Source organism: Fulmarus glacialis, unplaced genomic scaffold (assembly GCF_000690835.1).
Source record: "Fulmarus glacialis isolate BGI_N327 unplaced genomic scaffold, ASM69083v1 scaffold44219, whole genome shotgun sequence".
Classification (NCBI taxonomy): domain Eukaryota; kingdom Metazoa; phylum Chordata; class Aves; order Procellariiformes; family Procellariidae; genus Fulmarus; species Fulmarus glacialis.
In genome coordinates, this window is record NW_009236153.1 from 46,409 (window position 1) to 61,891 (window position 15,483).

Genomic DNA, 15,483 nt, shown 5'->3' on the forward strand with positions numbered 1-15,483 from the left:
TGGGCTAGGAAGTCCTTGTGGCTGCGGGAAGCATGGTGGAACCGTTTGATGAGCAGTGCTTTGATCTGCTGATGTACAAGCTGAAAACCTTTATACTGTCGGGACCCTTTGCCTTCATTTTGGTCTCCTGCTATGCCTACTGGCATTCGAGAAGTGTCATTAGTTTTCAGTGCAGTTTGTTCACCTGGTTTGTTCTCAGTAGAAGTTTTGCCAAGAGTAGAACCATTTTCTTGAGTGTCTCCTAGGTTAAGACGAAAAGGAGCTGAGAAGACACTTTATCCTCCATACATGAAGGTAGCACAAACATTTTAATGAGCTCCAGATTTTACCAACTGTATATATCACATCACCAGATTGCTTTAATTACAACTGTTGCACTGGGGCTGTATCTGGTGGCATCATTTACGTTAACACTCCTCTTACTCAGCAGGATCAACAAGTTAATCATATATGTAGTTTACGGACTAATGGTCAGTAAAGTACTTTTTATAAAACTACTAAAACCATTGACATCTGGGGGCTTGACACTCCACTTTTATTTACATAGTTAAGAACCTCATCCAATCTAAATAAAAGTCTTTCTGTTGACTTCATGTTGTTTCTCAGATACCATGTCAGGCCCTAAAAACAGATATTTGCTGACCAAATTTATTTTGGCAAGAACACCATACAAAGACTAAAAGTTCTGAGGCTCTTCTTTACCTTGCGTTCAGAATACAGAACAGTCCCATGAAAAGTTTATCAAATACTGATTCATGGATCTATACCTGCTTTTTGCATTCCAGGGTCAGCTTCTGCTGTGACCTTTAGGAAAACCTGCCATAGACAAATACATCTCCCAGTTAGGAATAGAACGGGTACAGTAACCTGACCTCTGGAACACTATACATCATCCTTTAATGTAACAGAAAAAAATCTAGGTACCTTTTCAGTACTCCTGCTTATTACACAATCAGAGGTCTCTTATGAAATACCTCAGAAAATAAAAAAGGAACAAACTAAGATACAAAGACAGAGACAGATTTCAGGCTAATGAGTCATACTCCACAAGGCTAACATGAAGTAAGGCTTGGATCCTTTCACTTACGCCCATCCCAAAGACCTTCTGAGTGTGCCACAGGGTATGTGACTAGGTTTTGAAGGGGATATTAGGAATTAGTAAGATTACATGTTTAAGAACAGGAATTGTCTCAGAAAACATTTTGGGGACTGATGGTAAGATCAGCTGATATTTTAATCTGTCTGTTACCTCTTCAAGTGGTGTGTCTGAAACTCCAAAACTGCTGAGTCCCAGGTCATCCAGTGTTTCTTCCAGTTCTCTGAAGAGACTGGCATAAGATCGCTGTTTAAAGTGTTTATTGGGCAAAAGGTAAATGAGTTCCTGACCAATACTTTCAATTAATTTTGCTTCTGGGATATGATGACGAATTACTTCTGCTAGCTCATTCAGATCTCCTGTGAAAAGTCAAAACAGTGTTCAAAGAATGAATATTTAACCATGCTAAGCATGATTTCAAAAGCTGTTGTTTGCACTATATAAAAGGGGACTGCTCTATTACATAACTCACAGATATCTCAGTTAATTCTGTACTAGACTGGGCTACGTTGCTCTGGAACTATGTAGCAGGAAGCTATTTCAGGTCTGCTAATAAAGCACCACAAAATCTTCAGGAATATCTACTTAAGTTCTTCTCTTATGTAGAAAAGCCCAAACGACTTTTTCTGAGAAAGCCTGTTTCCTTTGCTCTAGACGTGCTTCAGTTTTCATTAACAAATTACACATTTTGGTGCAGTGTAGTTCAAAACTCAGTCTATACTTCTAAAGCATCCAGTTAATCATCTGTACCTGAAACCACATATACATCAAAAAGGGGCAACGGTAAGCAAAACCACAAAGAAACCTTATAAAATTCCTGTTACAATACAATACAGATGTTAGACACAAGTACTGAAGAAGTGGGCCTCAGCAGCATTGATCTGTAAGATGAGATTGCAGCATAACAGGAGACATAGCTATGTGCTGGAATGCCAAACCATCCCACTTCTTACCATCCAGTTCCTGCTCTGGATCTCCTTCTTTGTCCCTGTGTGCACAGCTGGAGCAGGAGCAGGAGCACTGAGATCCACAGCTACAAAGCGACTAGCATGGACAAGCAACAGATACAAAGATGAAAGTGCTTCAGATACATACAAAACAGGATGTAAGGGTTGTCAGCCTTTGAATGGCTTAAGTCAGTGAAAAATACGTAATATCTGGAGCATCCTGAACATATTATACTGAAAGTAATCTGAGGACTGGATTAAGCAACGCAGAAAACATAAATCCACCTGCACAAAGCATATCCGTCCATTCTAAATTGCATGCAAAATACCTGGGAAAATGCAATCAGCAGTGGCCATGAGTATACAGATCATGTTGCTACTAAGACTGGAAGCACTACTAACAGCAGAAAGAATCCAGATCCCTACTTCTCAAGCTGTGCGAGGCTGGTTTAGCTATGGATAGATGTAGACTCTTCTGGTGTCTGAGCTAGTTACTAGACTGCATTATGTTTACAACCAGTGTACTGCAAACGCAGGCATCGGAAAGATCTGTATATGGACAAAGGCAAATTGATTGGTAAAAGTTTAGACATATTTAACCAACGAGAGTGAACTATAGATCACTGAGGGCTTCATATCCACCTATTATTTTCACCTGTCTGACTGAATATATATTTATAAAACCAGAGAAGATTTTTTACACACTCATGTATCTATATAATTTCATGAGATGTCATCAAATTTTCTCATTGCTTTCTTCATTTTGAAGTCAGTTTTGTACACAGCCTCAAGCAGCACTTAACTGCTTTCTACCTTGGTGCGGTGCATGAATACGTACAAGTGTTTTTCAGATTACATGTGCAGGGAGGAAGCTACATACTTACTGCAGCCCTTCCAATTCTGGTGTTTTTCAGCTTGCGAACGAGAGTGAGATAGAAGCCAGACCCAAAGCAGTTCTTTAGGAATACAGGAGAGCCTGAGCAGAAGAGTTTCCCTTGGGATATGATGGCTACTCTGTCTCCAAGGATGTCTGCCTCATCCATGTGATGGGTTGAGAGGATGATGGTTCTGCCTAGAAGGAACAAGGAGGAATGTTCAAGGCATGGACTCTCTCTGGAACTCAAAACTGTGCTTAGTTTTTTGGCAATTAATGCAGGGTTTTCTCTGCACCAGAGCCAGGTCCCAGGTTTGCCACATCCATAGGCATCTGTTCAAATAATCTTGTTTGCTTGTACTCATATCCCACTGCTCATCATAGTTTACAGAGCAGGCACGTGCTGCATCTATGACACAACACAACAATTTCCATTCTCAAACTTGTTACCTGAGCGATACTTCAGCAGAAGATCCCAGATAGATCGCCTGGAATATGGATCAACTCCAGAAGTGGGCTCATCCAAGACTACCACTTTTGCTTCACCCACAAAAGCAATGGCAACAGACAGTTTCCTTTGCATTCCACCTACCAGAGGACAGACACATCCAGGAGTCTGAGATGAGTTATGTAAGTGGCAGAGATGTAATTAACACTGCTTTTCAGTGTGGAGACAAACTGATACAAGTAAAACAAAACCCATCCTCAGACAAATATTTCTGCAAAATTAAATGAATAGTCACATTTTTCTTCTGAAGTTCAGTCCAAAATTTTATTATTTTTTTAAATATGTTTTTCATCTACGCATTGCATTTTCTGCTTCTTGCCAGAAGCAAAAGCAGGAAGATATAAGATTTTCATATTCTCATGTGAAACTAGCCAACTTTTACAGTTGCAATCAGGACAAAGTAGTGTAAGAACACCTGGCTGTTTATTGAAATCAGCTTTTGAATCTGAAAGTGAAATGTGTTCAGATACACTATGTGCATTTGTACCTTTTGAATTAAAGAAATTACTCCTACCAAATAATACAGTATTATATAGTACTGATCCAAGCAGTGGAACAGCATAATAGTATAATATTTCATTTGCCTTGAAATAATAGAATATTGTATTTTGGTTTTTTCTTACGTTGACAGATTTTTTTTTTTTTATGTACTCATTTAAAAATAACAGCTTTAAGTATATTTGAATTTGTTGCATATTTGTAAGAAACAGAAGCTTTAGGGACAGGTTGTCCCAGCTTTACTATTTGTACAGTCCCATTTACTCTTTCAGAGTAAAGACCTCCCCAGTGCACAGTGATGTGTCAGAATATGGCCTCAAACATGTAATTGAAACAGTAATTGCCCAAAGACAAAGAATAGGCAGCAGAAAAAAACATCTTAGAACAATCCTGTGGGCACCTGACAAATTCTGAGCCTCTTCATTCCTTTTATGGGTGAGGCCCATGTCTTCTAGCATTGTTTCCAACTCTTGCTCAGCTTCATCCCTGGATCTCCCTTTCAGTTGAGAATAAAACAAGATGTGCTCTGCTACAGTAAGGCTGTGAAATCAGACAGAAAGGCACCAAGGCAATTTTAATGAATAAGCAGATTTTTTCCCAAGCAGCAATAAATTCACTCTATCTTTATCTTGCTAAAGGAAGAGGGGCTGCTTTACCCTAAACCTGGATCACAGATCTTCTTTGGGAGAAGTGCCTCTGAGAAAGATCTACTGTCAGCACAGCAAGAGAAACAACACAGGCTTTGGGGATGTGTCAAGCATGCAGACTGGGACCCTTATTCTTAAAGCTAGTATGGAATGATACTTACTGATTGAATAAGATGTTGTACTGAGGGCACATGCCTAATCTGTGCCGAATGGAGTCCATGTGAGTCTGAATATCCAGGCCGCCAATCAACACAGTTCCAGAGGTGGGTGGGAAGAGGCCTGTGATTATCGACCTGGGAAAATAAAATGAGGAAATTCCCACTCTCCTATCTTTCTGTGCCAGATTAGGAAGATGCATTGCATGATTCCACTAGATGGTGCATGATGACTTCTTACTATGGGCCTTGATGAAACAACTCCAGTAAAAAGCACACATATAAATACTCTTGCACTGCTACAGTGAAAATCTTGTGGATCTGCTAATGTAATTTTTGATACTCCTGTCTGTATGGTTCTGGCCTGCACTAAAAAATTGTTTTATTCAGCTACTCTGTTTCAGAGTAGTTTGTTCAGCATGTTACATTGCCCCTATGTACATATGGGTCTAAAATGGAGCTCACTAGGACCAAGTTAGAGAATAATGGTTTTGAGATCTCCAGCCACCCTGACTTATGCCCTATACCTTTATTTTCTGTAAAATGGAAGGAGGCCAAATGTTATGTTGCAAATGGGTGGAACCTGTTACTAGATTTGGATGAAGAGTGGATTTTTCAGTTCTGAAAATTTCAAAACAATAGAAATTTTTGTTTTTATCAGGAGAATAGAAAAACAAATTTACAAAACCTTTCAGCAGATTAGGATGTTTTTATTTTGGGTCAAACATATTTCTCGTGGAACAATTAAAAAAATTAAAAGGCAATTTAAATTGCATTTGATATAGAAGTCTATTTTAACGAAAAAACCTAAAGTGTTCTGCTGGGAAACATCATAATGAAACACTCCAGTTCTTTCACCATTTGGTGAACTTGTCACAGACTCATGAAATGTTTTCTTCACCAATTAATCCTACTTTGCCAAATAAAGTTCCGTACAAAGAAAATTAAACATTCCAAAAGTCCAGCTTCCTGAGACGCTAGGGTTCTAGGACTAGAGAAACATTTTAATCTGGACATGGATCTTGCATCTATGTAACCATTTTGTCTAAAGAGGGCCTATATTTTATACTCCTTTGCACACAGACCAAAAAACGTGACTGACAAAGCCAGTTAAAGCCAGAGAAACGAAGAACACGTGGAGTGTGGTGGCTTTCAAATCTTCAGCTCTTCAGCCAGAAGATCGTTCTCCCTCTTCACCTATTGGGAGTTTGGCCATGGGAAATGAATTCTGGGGGAGAGAATTGCTTCCTTCTCTCTAGACTTTCACTTGTTTGTGTCATGCATTGCCTCCCTCCCAGGGCTTTAGCTAATCCAGGATATCTTCTCTTTGCCTAGGGGCAGCATTTCCCTGTCTGGAAAAAGCTTGATGTTGTGCGTCAAGCTAGCTGCAGGGGTGGTAGAGAGACAAGAGAAGAGTGAAAAGAGAAGACTGCTCCTCAGGACAGAGCAATAGAGCACTGCCCTGGATTTGCTTCCTCTAAAATACAGACTTACATGGTGGTTGTCTTTCCTGCTCCATTGTGACCAAGGAAGGCTGTGATCTGGCCCTCATAAAAAGTAATATTCATCCCATCTACTGCTGGCTTGGGCCTGTTCGCAAAAATCTTCACCAGGTTCTGAATGCATACTCCTGGAATCAATCCTGCTGGCTCAGGCTCAAAGAAGGTATTTACTTGAAAGGCAAGAAATCAAGAATGAAAAAAGAATAAAAGCACACGTTTTAATCCCAGTTCTGATGATGACACATCAGTAAGTGCAGAAGCAACAGCCATACCCAGTAAAATACAGCATCAGGTGCCAGGGCCAGATTCTCCAGTCGCACCAATACCAAACAGGCAAGATTTCTAACTGCAGTGCAATTTATTTAGATTCACCCACATATCAATGACAGGAGAAGCAGAGCCCAGAATTGTAATGGTCTGTGGAGAGGTAACTCATTGGATCAGATGAAGCTGAAGATGCTTTTCTTTTTCATTGTGTAGCAGGAACATTATTTGGGATTGTTGTCTGTAGATACTTAGACAGGCTGAGAGATAACATTAAACAAGCAGACGGTTGCCTTTCTGGCCAGGCTGAAATCTGCCATTCAAATCATCTGCCCAGCTGTGCATTCCTTTACCATGATGCTTTAAAAAAACCCCCCAACATTGGCTTTTAATCCTGATAGGTGAAATTTACCCCCTTGCTGAGGCCAGCTCAAGACTTAGGCAGTACCTAACATGAGCACTACATGGGATGGCTTTCTCTCAGGATTAAAAATGCATTATTGTAAATAGCACCATCAGGATGTTTTATGGCATCAGCTTCTAGACAAAACAAACTTCCTTTGAAGTAAATGAAGCCCTTGGGCAACGTGAATTATAGGAGTTGAGAAATTGAAACTAAAGACCCTGTCCACTTTTGTTTACACAGAATGCTTAAGGCTTTGTAGGGAGGCTTGTTTTGCAATTGCAGTTTACTTAAATTGTACAGTACCCAGCAGACCTGTGTGGAGAACAGCCAATGCCATCTGGGTGAAACCAGCCCCACCTCCCAACAGTGGCTTGTATGACTGTCATTATAAACAATACTTAGGAAAAAGTCCTAAATATGTTGCACATCAGAGAGCTGTGTATACTACAGAGCAGCTGAAATAATTCATGTAGAATGGGTAGCTTTATTTTAAATAAAATTATGTATATGACAAACTTTTCTTTTGCTTTGTGAAGGAATCTAGGTTTCCTTATACCTTACTGGGCCGAATACAAACATCCCTGTATTTATAAAAGTTCACAGAGTCCAGCTAGATAGTTTTGCATATATTGGCAATTGAGGTATCATCCTCGGTTTTATATGTATCATAAGCTCAATTCACATTTACCTGCAAGACTCACTGACAAGTTCTGAGGCAAATTCTCTGATGATCCCCCCATTATCTGCTTTGCATCACCTGAAGGACATTAGTGGAGGGTTGAGCTCCTTTTTTTTTGTGATTCATATTTCTCCATTCTGATCCTATTCCCTCAGTGCAATTTTGGGCCATTTAGGTCTTTCTTCAGAGGTGGCAGCATTTATGGGGGAGATGGATGGGGCTTTGGTGAAGGCTTTGCTTAAAATGTATCAAGCAATTAGGAGAGATTTATAGTGTGTCTGCCCTGCTAACCCGTGCTAGTATTGGACTGCACTAGAGTTAAGCCATTAGAACTACTCTCCATTTCCCATCCCATTACTCTTCCATGAAGCACTAGCTCTTACATGAAGCCATTTTGGAAACTGTGTTCTTGAAACATACCAGGTCTGCTCCTGGCTTCCCCACGTGTCTCCCAGTTCCTGTGTGGCTGGCTGAAAGGGAAGGCAGGCTTTTTTGTACAGTGACAGGCAAAGCCCTTCCTCTGTGGCCACATAGCAGCTGCAACCTGGGAGCTGACGAGTGCAGCACCACAAAGATAAGGCAGTACTAGGAGAAGATTGGCTGAAATAACCTTTGCCCTCTGCCTGTCTTTTTTCTTTTGAAGTCCTGCCCTGTTTCCATTCACCCTGAATGCGTGTTTTCAGTGCCTACGTGAGGAGCTCTGATGACTCCACTTTTATCTCTAGCTTTTCAAGAGAGTCAGAGAGGGCCCAGAGCTGTCTGTAGCAGTTACTTTTGCTACAGAATCCACATGCATTCCTCTGAGCATCACATACAGAAAACTTCTCTGGCTCCGCACAGAAGACGACATTGGGACTTGAAAACAAGGCAGGTCATTCAGGAATTCTTAGGTGGTGGCTAATGTCAGCACCAGAAAAGGCTGCAGATAGACACACAGAGGACTTCAGATAAATCCCTTTGAAACCAGCTTACTTTTGCTACAGAATCCACATGCATTCCTCTGAGCATCACATACAGAAAACTTCTCTGGCTCCGCACAGAAGACGACATTGGGACTTGAAAACAAGGCAGGTCATTCAGGAATTCTTAGGTGGTGGCTAATGTCAGCACCAGAAAAGGCTGCAGATAGACACACAGAGGACTTCAGATAAATCCCTTTGAAACCAGCCAAAAAAAAAAAGGGGGGCTAGGAGGGAAGAACATTCCTCTCAGAGTAAATATTTTTATTGAAGTCATGGCTCTGTTTAATTCTATGAAGTCAATGTGTATGTCTCTGATGCTTCCCTCAGCACGAACACTAACTTGCTATAGAAACAGCCTGTATTTGCACGATAAAAAACAAGTTACAGAGCTCTTCTGGAAGACAGCGCTCTCATGCGTGGTGGCTAAAATATTCTAATGGATTGTGAACGTAGAGGAATCAGTGAGAGGGTAGCTGGGAGAGTCAGTGCCTCTCTTGAGCTTAGCTCTGGCAGTCGCATGCTATCCTCTGTAGCGTACTGCTCTTGTAGTTTGACTCCAATCATTCCTATGTCTAGTTTGTTACGAAGTACAAAGAGGATAGTATCTCAGAAGTACTCAGGTTACTCTCTCTCCTTACTATTAATTTCATCTTTGTCCTGGACATCTGCCTTAGGCTTCCCCTGCTCGCCGGGTTCTTTTTCTCGTTTGTGTTTACATTGTTTGTTTTTACCATCCTTCTCCCCCTGGTTGTCACTCTTTTCTTCTGGCTTTTCAGGTTCTTCAGATTTCTTTGTTCCGCTTTCATTTTTTTCCCCTTCCATGGCCTTCTGATCCACACAGCCTTCCGACTCTGAACTTTTTTCTATATAAACCAAAAGTAACCAACATTTAATTAACGAACATTTAATTTCCTCTTATCTCTAGAGGTGCTTTGAGGAAAAGGAGGTAGTCCTAAGCCTTGAGCTCTCCAAAAGCATTAATCATCAGTGCTTTACTCAGGTTAGGAACACAGCACTCAAAGCCATCTAGCTTAAAATCTGCTTCACAGTGTCAGGAACAGATATTTAAGGAAGACGACTGACAGTTTTGCAATTGTAGACTTAGAGTGGAAGATCCGGACTAATATTGGGTACATGCTTTATATTTTGTCCATGCAGCTCTAGACCAAGTTCTTCACCACATGAAGAGAAAGGCCATACAAACATTTCCCAGACTTACAGGGAGTGAGAGGAAGAAAAACAAAATGAAAAGGTTAAACGAAAAGCAAACTGCTAAACTGCTACTTAGATTAAGAGACTAGCTCCAGGCCAGACTGAATGAGTTGGTGTTAACTTTTGTGTAAGAACTTCTGGCTTTCCAATTTGGTCTTAGACCTTGCTGCCATGAAGGAAAACAGTCACATAAAAATCACGTATGGTGACAGGCTCGAATCAGGAAGAACAGTGATGTAAGAAGAGGGAGCCCCTGAAGGAACTGTTTACATAACACATATTCAAGCTGGCAGCCTAGAGCGCAACTAGCAGAACTGTAATTTATCAGATGGCCTAGGGCTTAATTTTGTTGTGAAATAACACCATAACTTTCTGCTATAAGAAATTTTAGCCCATAAAACTGTGTAAAATTACCTGGTGCACAAATAGCAACATAAACAAGTGGGGGATACAAAAGGGCACTGATAGAAATAAATTTTAAATGTACCAAGATAATTTACCAGTTTAGCTTCATTTTCAGTTGTGCATTTACATTATCTGACATTTTCTTATCCAGTTTTCTTCCCAACACATTAACCAGTTACGATAAATGAAGAATTATTATGAAGTATTACCCTTGAAGGAAAGATATGAATTGAGAAAAGTTCTACAGTTGTTCATGTAAGCTGAGGCACTGAAGACTCTTAGTTCTTCAAATAGGTAAGAATCACGTGCCTCCTACAAAGGAATTAATCAGAGATGACCTTTCCAACTGCCCCTGCTTGGGAAAACTCAAGGCAATATTTTGTAGAAGAGAGATGAAATAAGTATCAGCAACTCAGGCTAGCTGAGGTAATCATGGAATAATTTAGATCAGAAGGGACTTCCAAAGATCTCCAGTTCAGTCCTCAAAAAATAGGGCCAATTCAGATCACAGTGACTATCTCAAAAAATGGAGATTTCACAACCTTTCTGAGCAAGGTCCTAACTACCTTCACAATAAATATTTTTTTCTTATATTGAATCAGAATTCCTGTTTTCCAACTTATATCCGTTGCCTCTCATGCTTCCACTAGGCACATCTGAGAAGTCTAGGTCTATCTTAACTTTCTCTCTCAAGGCTGAGCAGATCCAGCTCTCTCAGCATCTCGTTATATGCTCCAGGTCCTAATCAACTTTGTGGCTCTTTACTGAGCTCCCTCCAGTAACACTATGTCTTCCTTCCACTGAGGATCCCCAAACTGAACAACACGGTATTCCAGATGCAGTCTCACAAGTGCTGACTAGAACGGAGGAATCACTTCCCTTGAACTGATGGCTATACTCTTGCTAATAAAGTTCAGGATGCATCTGGTTTTCTTGGCTACACAGGCATACTTGATGGCTCATGTTCAACATGTTGTCAACCAGACCTTTTCTCCAGAGCTGCCTGCCAGCCTGGTGGTAGCTAGTCTGTATTGTCCTGTGGACTTATTCCATCCCAGACACGGTATTATGCATTTACTTTTGTTGAACTCCATGAGGTTCCTATGAAGCCATTTCTCCAGCCTGTTGAGCTCCCTCTGAAGAGCTGCCCTGCACTCCATTGTTCCCTCCAATTTGGTATCTTCCACAAACTTGCTCATGGTGCCCTCTATCCCATCACTCAGGCTGTTAATAAAGTCATTAAACAGTATTAAGTGCAGTGTCAGTCCCTGTCAGACCCCTGCCACTAATAACTGGTCCCCAGTTATGCATTGTACTGCTGATCAGAATCCTTTGGGCCCAACAGTTCAGTCAATTTTCTACCCAACTTTAGTGTCCACTCAAGCAGCCTGTATCTCATCAATTTGGCTATCAGAATACTATGTGAATCCATGCTAAAGCCCTTGCTAAAGTCAAGTTAAATGGCATCCGCTGCTCTCCCTTTGTCCATTGATCCAGTCATCCCAGAAGAAAATCAGACTGGTTAGGCAAGATTTGCTCTTGGTAAATCCATGATCATTATTTCCTATCACCTTGTACTTCTGTTCTTGGGAATGACTTCCAGAAGGATCTACCTCTTAATCTTACCAGGCACTGACAAGCATCAGCAGAACTAGGATAAGAGCTGTGGAAGGGACTGCAAGATTGCCCCATTTTTTCTCAACAGTGAACTGTTAGATCAGCTCAACTATTTGATGTAACATCACTACAAAATAAACTCCAGGCTTCACTTAAGCAAAATTTTTTATCTAAGTAATCTAAAAAATGCTATTAAAAACTCATAAAATAAAAAAACCTGGCAATAAAGTAGAGCCATAACTTTTCTGTTGCTGACCTACCTGAGCAACTGAGTATTTTCAAGCCTTTTCACAACCTTTAGCTTGGGTACTAAGAAATCATGGGTCCGCCTTTTATTGGAAATATATTAAAGAACACACAGAACTTATGAGGCATTAAGATAACCAGAAAATGGATTTAATTTCTACTAAATTTAGGCTTAAACTAAATAAATAGAAAATGCTAAAATCCTTTAAGTAACTGTGCTCCAAATTTGAGATATTCAAAGGAGCTCTGGTGCAGGATATGCCCAAATTCCACAGAACGTCAATGAAATGTAGTGGCTGTCATCTTATCTGGGTCTTTGGAAATTTTCCATTCATCTATAAACATGCTCCAAGTCCTCCTTTGGCTCTTTCCTCCTCCGTCCTATACAGTCAGATTCTAATCTGATGGGCAGCATTTGAAAAGCCAAAGCAGGTAACAGACTCCATAATATCTAAACAAGACTCTACCATTCTGAACACCATCGCAGGAAGTCTAAAGGAAAATCTGTTCATTCCCTCAGAATGCACTAGAAGGCAAAGCCTCTGAAAAAAAACCCACAACATTATAATCTCCTTTTTTCTGATCAAGCAGGGGACATGTCAGCATGTTCACAACAAGGATTAACTTTGTTCTGGTTTATAGGTATCACCCTGAGATGAGACTGCCTTGTCAGCAGTCTGTCTGGGTTGATGAAGGGTAAGGATGGTAATGAGAAGATTGAAGAAATTATTTCCTCATCTGTCATTTTGATTGGTTTCACTGTTACCTTGTAAATTTAAGACAGATTTCAAAACACCACCTTTAGCAAGCCTATATTCCAGACATTAATCATCATTCTGCATTAATTCCTATTTAAATACAATCACCCACATGTTGTTCTTAACTCCTCCAGTATCAGTGCACAGAAAAAAATCTGCAAAAGCAGGACTTTTGCACTCATTCAAGGCTGAGTGCAGAACCTGGGGGTGCTGGTTGACAGCCGGCTGAACATGAGCCGGCAGTGTGCCCAGGTGGCCAAGAAGGCCAATGGCATCCTGGCCTGTATCAGAAATAGTGTGGCCAGCAGGAGGAGGGAGGTGATCGTGCCCCTGTACTCGGCCCTGGTGAGGCCGCACCTCGAATACTGTGTTCAGTTTTGGGCCCCTCACTACACGAAGGACATTGAGGTGCTGGAGCGTGTCCAGAGAAGGGCAACGAAGCTGGTGAAGGGTCTAGAGAACAAGTCTTATGAGGAGCGGCTGAGGGAACGGGGGCTGTTTAGCCTGGAGAAGAGGAGGCTGAGGGGAGACCTCATCGCGCTCTACAACTACCTGAAGGGAGGTTGTAGTGAGGTGGGGGTTGGTCTCTTCTGCCAAGTAACTAGCGATAGGACGAGAGGAAATGGCCTCAAGTTGTGCCAAGGGAGGTTTAGACTGGACATTAGGAAAAACTTCTTTACTGAAAGAGTGGCCAGGCCTTGGAACAGGCTGCCCAGGGAAGTGGTAGAGTCACCATCCCTGGAAGTACTTAAAAGACGTGTAGATGAGGCGCTTAGGGACATGGTTTAGTGGGCATGGTGGTGTTGGGTTAACGGTTGGACTTGATGATCTTAGAGGTCTTTTCCAACCTTAATGATTCTATGACTCTATGATTCAATTCAGTGATTCAAAGATCCAAGGGTGGCATCAATTTTGATCTTGCTTACAAACCCAAAGTAAACAGATTTAAATTTGTGTCAAACTAGATAAAAAAGAATCAGGTTTAGAAAGATGGGGGAGCCTCAGTGTAAGTAAGATCAACATTGAATTTCATTTTGACTCATTTCACAAATGCTGTGTTGGGCAATAAGAACTCCTTGAATGTCTCAAAAGGTGTTGGTTAGAGAGTGGGGGTTTGATGTTGCTTGTGAACCCATGCTTTAAAGGCCCTCAGATGGAACAGTGACTCACCTCTAATAACTCTAATAATAGCAGGCCACTCCAAGTTCAAAGGCACCTGCTGAGATTCCCAGCGCATGGCTGTCTCTAATCTTTGCAGCAGCTCAAGTAATGGAAATGTTATGCAGTCACCTCTAAGCGGATCAGTGGTTTTGAAGTTATTTCTAAACACCAAAGTTTTAAAAGAACTCACCAACAGCAGTTGCTGTTTTCTCAGCTTTTGGGTTTCTAGAGCCAAGCCAGTAAGATTCCTGCACAGGGAAATACCAAGGCTGTGGTAGCCCATAGTCCCCTAAAACAAAAATAAGTAGGTAAAGTGCACTTCATAAACACATTCCTCAGTGGGCACAAATTCATCTAGACAAAGTCTGAGCTATAATTATAAACACTTGCAGTCCTAGTGTTGCATATCAGAAGGTCAAACCATTCACCACGTACCTGACAGAACAGATTTTGTTTGCAGATTTTTTTTTTTCTTTTGGACAGGAGTAAAATATTCAGAAAATATGTGCTCTGATTGGCTTTACCTTTTCTTAAGTAGAACATGGTTTAGTTACAGAATGAAGCTACTCCTCATATGGGGACAATCTGAATCATCACCAACCAGGCAGCAGCTGCCAAGGAACATCCTGATTGCTTAAGATGGGATCCCAGCCTCACTCAGGGATTTTCTTTTAAGGCCCACTTAACACTTGAGGGTTGACATGAGTGAAAAGCTTATTATATTTACACTTATTACCCCGGGCCTAAATTCACAACTGGCAATGAGAAAAAGAGTCTCTGGCTGTTATTTCAGCACACAGCATTGCAGGAAAAGTGACAACAGAGTAATCATTTTCTTAAGCAGAAATGGGCTTTTTTAGTCACAGATTAATTCTGTTTTGAAGAGAGAAAGTACAGTAACATTATCAGTTCTTGTCAGACCAGACCAGAGCTAGTGCAAGTCAACACTGCTTTCCTGGATCATATTAATTTATAGAATGCAGGGATTTGAGCTGCTATGTTTAAAACTGGCATCCTTGTAAACCCAGGTGTCATTGGCCTTGAGCTACTTATTCAAAATAAGCAAAGGGAATTTGTGATGCTCGCTGAAAACCAGACAGTTTTCCTATGTTGAAAACCACTGTTTATGAATGTGCTTATTTCTGACTTACCAAAAATACCCTGTATGTCAGGCAACCACTTGTACTCCCATTAATGCACACAAATGCTCTGTCTGCATCCATAAGCAGTTTGCCTTGCACTTGTTATGGACTGGATTATACCCCTTTGAAGCTGGTGGCTAAACCAACTGTTTCTCATTCAGGATGAATGCAAAACCCAAGTGAACTCCATTATGGACCAGAATGCTCAAATAGCCAAAGGACTAGAGTGCCAATGGGTGGTTGGCTGCAGAGAAAACTTGAGCAGGAGCTGAACCATATGGTTCAAAGGATTATACAGGAAACTCATAGAGTAAGCTCAGAGACTACAGCATTGATTTGGTAGGTCTGCATGTGTGTGACACAGAAATGCTATGAGAAATTCCACAGAAACAGAGGAGCAAAAA

At 41.0% G+C, this 15,483-nt stretch overlaps 1 protein-coding gene across 1 annotated transcript in view; it reads right to left on the reverse strand.

Moving 5' to 3' along the window:
* ABCA4 (ATP-binding cassette, sub-family A (ABC1), member 4) overlaps nucleotides 1-15,483 on the reverse strand; it is a 74,221-nt gene that overhangs the window by 22,942 nt on the left and 35,796 nt on the right. The window contains exons 17-27 of the mRNA XM_009586267.1: nucleotides 14,170-14,226; nucleotides 9,294-9,389; nucleotides 6,220-6,397; nucleotides 4,732-4,863; nucleotides 4,324-4,463; nucleotides 3,368-3,505; nucleotides 2,928-3,115; nucleotides 2,050-2,140; nucleotides 1,250-1,455; nucleotides 768-816; nucleotides 4-241 (exon numbers count right to left, since the gene is read on the reverse strand). Of these exons, the coding sequence (XP_009584562.1) occupies nucleotides 4-241; nucleotides 768-816; nucleotides 1,250-1,455; nucleotides 2,050-2,140; nucleotides 2,928-3,115; nucleotides 3,368-3,505; nucleotides 4,324-4,463; nucleotides 4,732-4,863; nucleotides 6,220-6,397; nucleotides 9,294-9,389; nucleotides 14,170-14,226 (1,513 nt within the window). The remainder of the gene's footprint in view (nucleotides 1-3; nucleotides 242-767; nucleotides 817-1,249; nucleotides 1,456-2,049; nucleotides 2,141-2,927; nucleotides 3,116-3,367; nucleotides 3,506-4,323; nucleotides 4,464-4,731; nucleotides 4,864-6,219; nucleotides 6,398-9,293; nucleotides 9,390-14,169; nucleotides 14,227-15,483) is intronic.